Source organism: Amphiura filiformis, unplaced genomic scaffold (genome assembly GCF_039555335.1).
Source record: "Amphiura filiformis unplaced genomic scaffold, Afil_fr2py scaffold_64, whole genome shotgun sequence".
NCBI classification, from domain to species: domain Eukaryota; kingdom Metazoa; phylum Echinodermata; class Ophiuroidea; order Amphilepidida; family Amphiuridae; genus Amphiura; species Amphiura filiformis.
Window position 1 is genome coordinate 261,224 of NW_027305528.1, and position 13,712 is coordinate 274,935.

The following is a 13,712-nucleotide window of genomic DNA, read 5'->3' on the forward strand; positions in this document are numbered from 1 at the left end:
AGGGCTGAACATGTTCATCAGGACTGCTATTGAAAATTATAACAAGATTTCATAGCTCTAGTCCAATAAAACAATACTCACTGTGGACGTTTTTAAGTTGAAAAAGGAGTCTGTACAACTTCACAAAACATCCACAGTGAGTGCTGTTTTTTCATATCAACTATGAAATCTTGATATAATATGTTCACACTCCAGTTCATGTTGTGTTCCCTATCTCAAATGGAGCCCCATCACCTCAACATACTTATTCCAAAATTTGGGTTCAATTGCTTCAGTGGTTTGGATATAAGAAACCACAATGTGTATCACAATTCTATTGGTCAGGGACATATCACTTACTGGAATTCAGGCTCCTGATTAGCCAGATATGGTTGTTCCAAGTAACTCCCTGGAGTAAAAGATTACCTTTGGAGTGAAAGGCCAAGTCAATAAAATATTTCTCTTTATAGATAAGACAATAGAAACAAAATGTATGTGCCTATGGTGACCCAGTTCCAAGACAGCCAATCATATAGGGTGCACAACTTATAAGTTCCCCCTAATGTTTTTTGAAATAAATCGAAAATTATTTAACGAAATATAAAATAGTAAAAAGTTATGTGTAACCTTATTTGTTTCACAAATCTGGGCCAATTTGTAGTGTCACACATCATTGCGTTTGGTCACAATGGTTCATTATGTAAAAAAGAGGAGTTTTAAAAGTTGCACCTGAGTCCATAGGAGTCAATTGTCAAACAATACAGTATGTTAGGCCTGTCCATGTGTTTGTAATGGAAATAAAACTCAAAGTCTAATGTTTAGTAGGGGATGTATCCTCCTGCACTGTTGACAAGTGCATTGCAACGTCGCCGTGATCTGTTTATTAAATTCTGGACCCGTTGCTGGTCCATTTTGTTCCATACATGTTGGATTGCTCGGGTTAGCTCTTGCAGTGTTGTGTTTTCATTTTTAACATGGTCCCAAAGATGCTCATCTCAGCCATTTATCATTAAAAAGAAAAAGAAAAGAATTAAACACCTGCTTTGCTTTTGAAAAAGAAGAAGAAGAATACCAAAGATTAAGTTTTCTTTTACAAACACATGAATATCCCTGGCCTACTCAGTGTATTGTTTGAGAATTGAGTCCTATGGACTCAGATGCAACTTTTAACACTGTTTAAAACAGCCTCTTTTTTTACATAATGAACCATTGTGACTGAACACAATGACGTGTGACGCTGAAATCTGGTCCACATGTGTAAAACAAATACGGCTACCCATATCTTTTTACAGGTTTGCATTGCGTCAAATATTTTTCGATTTATTTAAAAAAGTATTTAGGGGGGAACTTGTAAGTTGTGGACCCTATAGCACATATCTAATTTGAGTGACATGTGGCATCAGACCTTTCATTCTATTGGCAACTACAGGGTGTCCCAAAAAAAAGAGGCCCCTCATTGCGCCTCTTTTTCTCCTATTTCTGAAAAGTTGATCAAATATATTTTGGTATGTAAAGAAACCTTGAGTCGTTAGCTTTAATAAACCAAAACAATTATATCAATCGGCTCACAACTTTTGAAGATATGCTCTTTTAAAGAAATGTGCCCGTTTTTAACTCTGTCCACGGAGAAGGTTTGGCTACTTCAAAGATTGAAAAGGAGTACATACCATGCATGAATATCAAACATTCCTCAATGATAACTTTATAAAATAACTTTATTTATGGAATGGGCTTTACCGGTGGGTTTATGGGCAATGGATTTTGTTAATAGTGTCATTAATTTGTGGGTAAAATGGATACCGAATGGGACTTCTTTGCTTTACATGCAATTACTTATTTTTTTCTTGGCCTTTTTGTTTTATTATGTTTCTTACTTTCTTTTTTTATTTACAACATTAGTCATTTCTCTTTTTAGGATAAAAGGTAGCCCTAAAATGCTGTTTGGTTTGTCTTTGGTTCTTCTGAAGTGAGTTTACTGTGCTGCTCTGCCCTCTACCTGGTTGCCTCCTTTTCGAATACAGCTTTCAGCCCTGGTCCTCATTGCATCAATTATGCTTGCTTACCATCCTTGTCGGGATACTTGCGAATGAATTCAGTAATACGCTTGCAAAGATCTTGGATTTTGCCAAAAAGGAAACAAATCAAGTGGTGTGAGGTCTGGTGATCGTGCAGGCCACTCCACTTCATGAGCCATCTCAACCACTCTGTTTGCTATCCGTGGACAGAGTGTAAAACGGGTACTTTTATTCAAAAGGGTATATCTTCAAAAGTTGTGAGCCGATTGAAACAATTGTTTTGGTTTATTAAAGCTAACGATTAAAGGTTTCTTTACATACCAAAATATATTTAATCAACTTTTCAGAAATAGGAGAACAAGAGGGCGCAATGAGGGGCCTCTTTTTTTTGGGACACCCTGTATATTAACCAGTTTGAATAAAACTTACATGTCCTCAAGTAGTGGATAAAAAGCAGTGTCATCTATATTCTCCAGTCTCTTCCTCAGCATATCTAGAGACATAGGTATCACGGTTCCATCATAGAGAGAACTACTGTCCCTTTCTTGTCCATGAACATCACCTTCAGCTGATATGATACTGTAAAGTTGTTAGAAATAATATTGAACTCAGTTGTAGTTAAACCATATTGTGATTAATAAATAATGATACCTTAATAATTTTAATAATTAGCATTATAATGAGCCCGGTTGCTGGCCTCCTGTTCATCCCCATATTATGCTAATCATATTTTCTGTTTACCCAATACTTACTCTGCCATACTACATATAGGTGGATGAGTCCTTAATAAGCCTTTCTTCTTTAGTTCTCCCTCTAGATCACCCCCTGCCAATCCCCATAGATAGTAGACTTCCTCTATTGATCTCTGAGCCAAGTGATCCTCGTCTTCACCTGAAAATCAATGTAAACCAAAAAGATAAGACCCAAAGATTCCCAACTCAGAATTGCAGTGATGCCAACGCCGTGCTTGGTGATCACTTGCCGCTACTCAAAAAACTGTATACGCTACTCCCAAAAAATTGGGCTACATTGGGTTATTTCAGGTCGCGGCAGTTGTTTGAAGTATTTCCTTTTCAATTCAGCCGATTTATAAAGGTTTTGAGTCTCTGAAGCTCCCAATTGCAATTTCAAATGGTTTTGTGACCATTAATTGATTGGTATGTAACTTCCCATTAAGTACCGGAAGTTTTTAAGTCAAGTGCTTTTCCACCTAATTGGGTGACTTTGTATTCTAAATTCGAGTAAATCCACCCAAGTAAGCGTTATTGGGCACTTTTTTTGGAAACTTAAGAATTGAGTTACTTGCATGAGACTCCTTTATCGCGGCCTGTTGAGCCAATGTGCCGCGACTTGGTGCTGAAAAGTTTTGGCAACACTGCAGAATTGCCCTGTGTGTACTGCTATGGTAAACCCGCCATATTGACTTACCAAGTATGGAAATCAGAATCCCAATATCCAACAATAATTTGTGTATTTAAACTTGAACCTGAAACAATTAGTGTGCATCATTGGCACAAAGCATTAAACACAGAACACAAACAAGGACATGCTCTAATTCATTCACTTAATCCTTAAATGAAAAGGTGATTTCTAGCTTTCAAATGCTTTTAGAGAAACAATAAAAAGGCAAATGAAAGTAAACACATTTTGGCAAAAATATCTAAATCACTTTTCCTGACACACAGCTCACTTTGCTTGGATGTTTGTTTGTACCATTTCCATCAAGCCTGAAATGTGGTACCTTTGTACTTTTTATTTTATAGTTATAAAGATTAGATGACACGTTTGAAAATGACATCAAATTGTATTTGTACCATTATACTCTTGAAGATATGATGCAATTAGTCATTACAGTAAGCATTTTGTACATTTTGTGACAAATGCAATTAATTTTGCCAATTACACATTTTAACAAAGCTCAACAGGTTTAAAAAATGTCCCTTTTTAAAAGGGATATTTCATAATTGTAAATCCCCTTTTTAGGATATGGTTCAATAGATATTCAAGAAAAAACTTATTTCCAAAATTTCAGTTGATTGGGACATCAAATAATTATGTGAGTTATGCATATTTACATGTATCAGGTCACTGTGTTGTAATTTCTGAATCTGCAAAAAGTTAATGCACACAATCTTTATGTAGTCCTAAATTTCTGATGGAATAAAACATTTTTGGAGGAAGTAGGGGGGGGGGGGACAAGGCTGTGGATCACAAAGTGCCCTTTTAAATTCTTCTGTGCTTTGATAAAATAGGTACCACATCCAAAAACACCAAAAACTCTCAGAAATTGATTATGGTGTGTATCTTTAAATGGCCTTATTCTCAAAAGTATGCCTGGGTTTTTTGGTCACTTACCTATTCCATTTTCCGAGTACTCAGTAAGCTCTAAATCTTCACATCTAAGACCTGGATATTTGAACAATGTCAAACTGTACTTCGGTAGCATCTGACATGCCCTCTGTTCCTTGAACAATTCGCTATGTATTAACTCGCAAGCTGTTGGTCTAAAGACAAATAAACAAAAAATCCAATAAATATGTACCTCAACCAACTGTGTGCTGTGGGTGTGGGTGACAATGAACTGAGGTAAAGTTAAGCAATGATAACCATTTATATAATAAGCCTACAAACATTTTAATAAAGATGTATATTCATACGTAGCAGTAAATATAAATGGAAAGCAAAATTAGACTTGTAGGTGATGCCATAACATCTTCTTAACATCATTGGTACCAGTAAAGTCAACTTGGGAGTGACACAATCTTCAGTTGCATTTGCACTATCAATGTTTTATAGTTGAATCCCTACAACTGCTAACCAGTGTTTACTCTCTCTGGAAATTGAGTGCGCCAAATGAAGCATTTCTCCCCAAAATTGACTCAATTTTGTCTCAGTAATTCCTCAAATTGACAAATTTTAATACAGCGTTGCAAATTTTTGTGGGCCAAATATAATTTTCACTGGGCCAAATTTGCGACATACAGCCTCTGAGTAAACACTGCTGCTAACCTAATACAAGCACAAAATTCTCTATTCTCAAACCTACCTGTCATATGGTGACAATTCCAGACATTTTCTTAGAAAGTTTCTAATTGATGCTGACAGTTCCTACAAGGTGAAAAGTAAGAAACAAATGACGGTACACAATTTCCAATAACATTCATTGCACTAACTCATACCATAGTCATATATTTTCATTTTCATTATTTTTATTTAAAGCTATAAATACTGCACAGGAGGCTGAGGATATAAAAGTTCAGAGATGATAAAGGATATTTTGAATAAACACTCATCAACCCTGAAGGCCAAGATATGGGGGTTTGCAACAGCATTACAATGCTTACTTCCTTGGCGATGATACTAGCTAATACTGATGTACAATGATAGCTTTACATAGCTTATTTCATGGTGATACTGTAGTACAATGATAACACACTATTTATAATTGCCAGGCCTTGACTTTTGACAGGAGTGAGAGTGGTCACTTTCCTTACATCTCTCTTTCACTCCCGTACCTCAGAAGAGTAATATGTAGCTCACCTACAACTTTTTAAACTTTCAATGATCTTCAATTTCAATCATCACATGATAGTTCTCCTAATGAAGTTGTGGCATATCAGGGGTCACTTATCACAAGTGGGCAAAGATAAAGAATTTACTGATGGGCATCATCTTGGACCAGGTTTACCAAGATAACAAAATGGTTGAATTTTACACTATTGTAGCCCACAATCAATGTGAAAGGTGGCGTTTACCATGCCAATTTGCAATCTTAAACCCAAAATAAAGGTACAATGTATTGAGCAACCTAAAAAGAAGATTCACAGGGCAAGTCCTGTCAACTTTTGCCCAGTAGATGGAGCTGGCTAGCCTGGTAAGAGCTGTCTGAGGGGATTCTGACTCCCTGACCCATACTCTGCTGCTCTTAAGTTTCCTCATTAGAGCAGTGTCTAGTTCTCCAGCTGTTTTCAATATTCAAAGCTTGAATTCCCATATTTTATCAATTACACTCAGACACACCCACCTGGAATTTGTTTTCTGCACTGTGTTCCTTCAAAATGCTGTCCAACGGATGCTGCTGGTTTTTGTGTTTGCCAAGTAATAGCACCTTAGATATGAGTTGCTGTAATGTACAAGCAGACCATAGTTGTACACCAAGGCACACCTCTAATACGATGATGCCTAGTGACCAAACGTCTGACTTGGGACCAGAGTGGGCCTGGGTATGGTCCTTGGGTTGTATAGGCCCAAGGGCTAAGGCTTCAGGAGCCATGTATCTTGGGTTGCTGTGTGGATTCAAAAAATAATTAGAGTCTCAATATTTAGCATACTCCTAATATAATAATGCTTACCATACATATGATTTTGGACCAGAGTTAGCCTGGGTTTGGTCCTCGGGTTGAATAGGCCCAAGGGCTACAGTTTCAGGAGCCAAGTATCTTGGATTGCTGTGTAAATGCAAGAACAATACACAGTCTTGTTATACCATTTTCCACCCTGATGTGGCAGTGATGTCAAAGCATTGAGGCAACTGTTTTCGTGCGAATCTATGCATCGTCTTTAGGCACGTGTGTGTGTATGCCAGCGCTTTGAGCGAACACTAGCGATTTGTCCAAAAAAATTATTCCAGGAGGGATTCCGTGGAAGTTTTGCCATGTACACCGCTGTGTCTCAAATATTAAGAGCATTATAAAAACAAGGCGGTTCTCGAACCACGAGTCTCGCCTGCTTTTGCAACCGCCTGCTTTCGTGATTACTTTCAGTAGAAGTAAATGAATTTCGCAACCGCCTGCTTTTGCGATTACTTTTGATAGAAGTAAATGAACCTGCTCCAACCCATGGTGAACCCGAAATGACCTGCCAAAAATTTGGCTCTAAATGTTGCCTGTACCCACAAAGTTTCATGCCAATACGACAGTTTTTACTAATTTGACCTCAGATGACCCCTGGTGATCCCGAAATGATCTCCCAAAAATTTGGCTTTAAATGTTGACTGTACCCACCAAGTTTCATGCCCATACGACAGATTTTACTAATTTGACCTCAGATGACCCCTGGTGACCCCGAAATGATCTTCCAAAAATGTGGCTTGAAATGTTGACTGTACCCACCAAGTTTCATGCCCATACGACAGTTTTACTAATTTGACCTCGGATGACCCCTGGTGACCCCAAATGATCTTCCAAAAATGTGGCTTTAAATGTTGACTGTACCCACCAAGTTTCATGCCCATACGACAGTTATTACTAATTTGACCTCAGATGACCCCTGGTGACCCCGAAAATGATCTTCCAAAATTTGGCTTTAATTGTTGACTGTACACACCAAGTTTCATGCCCATACAACAGTTATTACTAATTTGACCTCTGGTGACCTCGAAATGACCTTCCAAAAATTTGGCTTTAAATGTTGACTGTACCCACCAAGTTTCATGCCCATACGACAGTTTTGACTAATTTGACCTCTGGTGACCTCGAAATGACCTTCCAAAAATTTGGCTTTAAATGTTGACTGTACCCACCAAGTTTCATGCCCACACGACAATTTTTACTAATTTGACCTCAGATGACCCCTGGTGACCTCAAAATGACCTTCCAAAAATTTGGCTTTAAATGTTGACTGTACCCACCAAGTTTCATGCCCATACGACAGTTTTTACTAATTTGACCTCAGATGACCTCTGGTGACCTCGAAATGACCTTCCAAAAATTTGGCTTTAAATGTTGACTGTACCCACCAAGTTTCATGCCCATACGACAGTTTTTACTAATTTGACCTCAGATGACCTCTGGTGACCTCGAAATGACCTTCCAAAAATTTGGCTTTAAATGTTGACTGTATCCACCAGGTTTCATACCCATACGACAGTTTTTACTAATTTGACCTAAGATGACCCCTGGATGACCTCAGTGACCTTGAACCACTAACCAATACAAACTGGTTCTGTCTCGGGTCAAGGTGCACCCACCCACCAAGTTTGAGGAATGTGCGACTCCTAGTCTCCGAGAAAATAGGCGGAAGGCAAACTTTAACCAAAACTTTAACCAAATTTGTCACATACACACACACACACGCACCCCTACACACATACGGAAAAGTGATTATATAGTCTCCTGCCTTATCAGGCGAGACAACAAAGATTATCAAGTTACTCACCCTATTGGAAAAGTGACATCACAACCACTGTTGGTCATATGGTACAGGCCAAACTTGGACAACTTAACATGATTCTGTAGGGAAACAATATATAGTTATTATTTTATACATAAAAAGAAGAAATGTGTAAATTTACTCCATGTTTATTCACTACAGTCTGTTTCGCCCTAAGGCTCCTCAATACTTCCTTTGTTATGTGATTTTAAGTGCATCCATCCACCTTTTTTGGTGCTTAATGTGTTTTTCTGTAATATTGCTCTCTCATTCACCTGAGGAGCCTTAGGGCGAAACAGACTGTAGTGAATAAACATGGAGTAAATTTACTCATTCTTCTTTTTATGTATATTTTGCTCTCCGTATTAGGATTGAGCACTCTACGTGACAAAAGAAGAATGTATCTTTACTTTTAGTTATTATTTTATATAAATTCTCAATCTCATTGTCTATGAAAATGGCAATAAGGGCTCATATTGACATACCCAACCACATTTTCACACAGAAAGAAGGCAGGATTCCCCTCGCTAAACGCGCGCCTCAGTAAAGCTCGGTCATAAAACGGATGGATTATATGCATCAGTGATACACCCTGCCCAGGATTTTAACAAAAGAAGGCTAGCACAGGAAAGTTGCAGGATGGCGCACACCTTCCTGTGTAAGGGAATTTCAATATGAGCCCTAAGGATCAATGGTATTAATGTTCAATTTATGATCTACAGACTAAAAGAAACCCAACAAAATGAACTTAACAAAATGCAAAAAGTTGTGGCACTACAAGTAATTGTTGTTGAAACAAATGTTGTGACAGCAGATAACCAAAAACACAAGGTCAGTTGGCAGGAATGGTCAAACTTACCTCTGGGTCTAGAAGTATATTCCGAGGAGACAGTGCCCTGTGTGTAATTCCATATTCACCCATGTAAACCAGACCTTCTAGGATTTCATAGACTAAGGATGTCAGATTTTGTGGGCTGAAACAAACAATAGACGATGAGTGAGTGCAAGAAAATTGGTTTTGACAATATGGGTAAACGCACACAAATAATCAATTTTCCGCTATTATATGGTCCATGGGGGCCAAAGGTGGCAAATTTGAAACTGAGATAAAGGTAAAAATATGGAGTAAAAAACAATAAAATACATACAATAGACATCAAAAAACTTCATAACTTTTGAACCAAGTATGCTAGACCTTTGGCGTTTTCAGTAAATGATAGCCCATTGTATGTATAATGTAATAATTACAGTAACTCATGGACCAGATTGTGTCACATATGGGCAAATATAGCCGGGCACTACATATTCCACCTTCTAATTTCTTCTGAAAGGTTAGAACACAAAATGCAATTTGTGACACGATCTGGTCCATGGGGGCCAAAGGAGGCATTTTTGAAAATGGAATTACTGTGATAATTATTACATTACACATACAATACGCTATCATTTACTGAAAACACCAAAGGTCTAGCATACTTGGTTTTAAGTTTTTGGATGTCAATTTTCTTATGTATTTTATTGTTTTTTACTCCATGTTTTTACCTTTATCTCAGTTTCAAATTTGCCGCCTTTTGGCCCCCATGGACCAGATTGTGTCACATTTGAATATTTGTCTAGTGAAAGTACACTTACCTCTGGAATGTCCCTTTTGCTGCTTCCAACTGAACATTATTTGTGTAATACTCAGAGACTAAAATCAGTCGTTCTAAATTCATGGATGGGAAAAGGAAACAAAAATAGGAGGAAATCAAATATCAGTTAATTATACATTTCACCACAAAACCTCAATATCAAATACCACTCAACCGTGGCATTAGGTTTCATGTAGCATTTACCAATTGCCAAATGATGTTTACCTCATTCAGCAGTTAGGGAATCACACCTATTCAGGACAAATTTAAGTTATTTTTACATATTTTTTATCCATGGAGGTGTCAGTAGCAGGAATCAAGACCTTGCGCTCCCTTTCCCACTAAGTTAGTATCCATTGGCTACTTGTTCAAGCCTAGGCTCATACACAATATTCCGAATTATGATATGTCATAGGCTTTGTGTTGTGATCATTTCGATCAGTGGCTTGTAACAAAGAAAGCATGAGCCAGTTGACCCTGCACCAGTCACATTCTACCGTGCACTACACCAGCGAATACGGAAATTATATTTATATTTACTTTTTGTATATTGTTTTCATGATGATTGGATAAATAAATTTGATTTCCTTTGATTTGAAATCCCATATCTTTGCCTTGGAGGCACAACTTTGATACGTTCTTTAGCATGTGATTGCCTTGGTGCCCTAACATGCTTTAGCCTTGACAATGGATGCCCTCACAAAATGAAATTTGAACTCTTGTGTATCGAATGTAAATGTATACTCACCATGTTTGCCTCTGCAGATGTCCACATATTGACACAGTCTTGGATGACTGACAGCTTTCAGTGTCTGGAATCGTCCCAGTATCTTGATTGAATTGGGTGTAAGTGGCAATCCATCTGCACCACATTGGTCATTTGCATGGGCCGAGGCATAGAAAGTAGATACACCTAGACTGGCTTTCCCAAATGGCTGCATTGTGTTCAACACACCAAACCACTCGGTCTCTATGTGCAAACAAAAAACAAAACATGCAAGGTACAACATTAAAGCCATATTATCCATTTGCTGAGGAGAACGCCCTCAATATTTTTCAAAATTCTGTTTTTTACATGATTATAATTTATATTGTACTTTATTAAACTAACATACCCTGCAAAAATCAAGACTATAGGTGCTGTAGTTTTGTCAAAATCCGAGACTTTTAATAAAACGCAGGAACCGTCGTTTTATTATTAGGATAGAAAAATTATTCAAATGCGTACACGATGTTCACAACACAGTACGTACATGGCGTGTGGGCTGGATATGTACACATCAAAGGATTATATAGTACCGTAACATAACCAACAGAGTGATACACATTGGCGACATCAGCGCTGGTAGTAAATTCCAATTTTCTTTGCTTTAGCTAGAGGGCACATAAAATAAAGGGAACCAATGTAAAGCAAAGGAAGTTTGGTATATAGACTTCGAAGAGATAAGTACCGGGTAACAAAACAATTAGCATCCCGGAAGTGGTCTGAAAAGGCTTAGGAAAACAGTATGGAAACACTTAAAAAGGCAAATTTTCCTGCTCGCTGCCCTTGCAACATACAATTGTATCTTACCATTTAAGGTTTGTACATATATTGGGATCCCAAAAATTTGGCATGCATGGGGGGGCAAAGACTTTTTGGCAGGCGGAGAGGGGGCAAGCAATTTTTGGCTCATAATTATTGCACAGCTCGAGATAACCTACCTAAATTTGGCTAAAATACAGGTTTACATTTACTATCTTACATTATCTTGCTGTATTTCACATGGCATGGGAACGTTAAACGCATGTACCGTTAAACACACGCATGATACGTTAAACGTTTACCAATTGCGGTAGACGTGTAACACGGAAGTCATTTTTAAGTTTTTCAAACTTCAATTTCCCAATCTTCATTCCTATAGCCAAAATAACAATTTCTCGATCATGAGAGGATGTACCTTCTGCGTCGGCGTACTTTTCATAGAATAACACGATCGCGCGACCTGCATGACCGAACCTTGACCTTACCTAGCAACGACCGTGTGATTAGTAAATTCTCAAAAGCTGTGTTTGCGCCGTAAGCGCCAGTATTTGCGTAGTACGCTCGGCGCAAATAACTGTGCGTACCCAAGTTGGCTCTCATGATCGAGAATTTAATATTTTGGCTATTCTGTCGGTCTGTGTCACGTCACTTCCGGTTGATGATGTTCGAGTGAAAACAAGTCCCTGATTCGATTTTTGTTGATGATTTCTGTCATTGGCGTTATGTAAATTTCGATCGCAAAAAGTCAGTGGAATCAAACAACCGTTTCTAAGTCTTCAGAGTGAAAGAAACTTACTTGATTTACCGTTTATATACTGACAAACTTAAAATTAAATTCCATGGCCGAGTGTCGTTTTTTCCGAAATTCAATGCCACTCCAGCAACATCGCTATGTAGCCTCCTTCACAGCCGGTTTCTGTTGTTCACAACAAACCGTGAGCCACATGCAGTTTGGGCCCGAGACTAGAGATAGCCCGGATGTCCGACCGACAGAATAAACAACAGTTGAAAATATAACGAAATCTGAAGACGATAAATTCATATCGCTAATTATAGAGATATATAAACAACGGTTTAGTCATGACATGAAAATCCCGGGGGGGGCACTCACATTTCCCAGCTATACGGGTATGTGCCGCGGCGACGACCCCCTTTTTCAGAGCCACTGGCCGTTCCTTAGACCCTCTGAATTCATTGTTTGCCCGCTCTGAAGCCCCAAAATTTTTCTAGCCGCTCCATAGACCCTCAGATCATCGATTTCCGCTCTCATCGGCATCTTGAGAGACGTGTTTTCTGTCCTACTATTTCAAGCCCAAAAGCAGACCCAAAAGCTACTTTTATGCGAGCCCAAAAACTTCAAAGGAATTTTCCATTAATTTCTTCCCCATTGAAACACATTGTAAGGAATAAGGTGAACTTTGGGTGGGATTTTGGGCTCCTTTAGTATAGTGGCAACACTGGTTGACTGATAATAAATAAACATTGCAGCAATGCCGATCGCGAGAGTCCAGCTGGTGAACATTTAGCTAGAAATAAATGATTTTGAGATCTCTTTTTGGAATAAAATTGCCAAATATGAGGAAAAGTACCTTAATAATTATGTACACATCCTTGCAGCTCTCCATAAACAATGAATTAAAAGGTAATTTACGATCTACTGGTCTAGTAAAATCGGGAGTGGAATGGCTGTCAAATTCTGCACACTTCACTCAATCATCTCATGGTATAAGCATGACAGTTCAATGTAGTCTAAATGTTTTTCTATTCGCACTGAAAAAATAATTCTTGTGGGTTTGTTTTTATGGTGGGCTTTTGTAATGCTGCTATAATTATCAGTAGGCTAATAGCATAGATTGTAGGTCTACAGGGTCTAGTAATTTTGATTTGAATGCTGTTTTGCTTTGTTGAGGTTTCCATCGTAATGGGCCAAACCAGACCTATTTTGCATTAATGATTTTCCTGATTAATAATTTAATGCACAATTCAAAGTGAAATTGATTCCTTCAAAAATCTGTGGCAAAAACGCAACAAAATTGAACCCTGGTTTGGCCTGCGGGTTTAGTTTCCGAGATTTTTCAGATTTTGGCGGCCGATCAGTTCCCAAGACCCCCCTTTTGGCCAGTCAATCAGTTCCCAAGACCCCCTTTTGACCGGCCAATCAGTTCCCTAGACCCTCCTTTTTGGCTGGCCGATCAGTTCCTTAGACCTCAAGTTCGAAACTGGCGGTGGCACACCCCTACCAAAAAAAAATTCGAGTGCCCCCCCCCGGATGAAAATATATGAATGAACCCCTAAATCTCGAGCTATCAGCTGCAGAGGCTGTGCAATAATTATGCATACTGCTGTATGAGTTTGTAAAATTTACATGATTAGAAATGATTTGTACATCAGATTCATGTTGTACATGTTGTA

General features: G+C 38.3%; 1 protein-coding gene across 1 annotated transcript in view; it reads right to left on the reverse strand.

Annotated features, from left to right (window-relative positions):
• Positions 1 to 13,712, reverse strand: part of LOC140144583 (TBC domain-containing protein kinase-like protein) — a 35,812-nt gene that overhangs the window by 21,895 nt on the left and 205 nt on the right. The window contains exons 2-10 of the mRNA XM_072166403.1: positions 10,524 to 10,745; positions 9,777 to 9,849; positions 9,004 to 9,118; positions 8,151 to 8,224; positions 6,019 to 6,280; positions 5,041 to 5,102; positions 4,350 to 4,498; positions 2,747 to 2,885; positions 2,424 to 2,573 (exon numbers count right to left, since the gene is read on the reverse strand). Coding sequence (XP_072022504.1) covers positions 2,424 to 2,573; positions 2,747 to 2,885; positions 4,350 to 4,498; positions 5,041 to 5,102; positions 6,019 to 6,280; positions 8,151 to 8,224; positions 9,004 to 9,118; positions 9,777 to 9,849; positions 10,524 to 10,716 — 1,217 coding nt within the window. The 5' untranslated portion in view covers positions 10,717 to 10,745. The remainder of the gene's footprint in view (positions 1 to 2,423; positions 2,574 to 2,746; positions 2,886 to 4,349; positions 4,499 to 5,040; positions 5,103 to 6,018; positions 6,281 to 8,150; positions 8,225 to 9,003; positions 9,119 to 9,776; positions 9,850 to 10,523; positions 10,746 to 13,712) is intronic.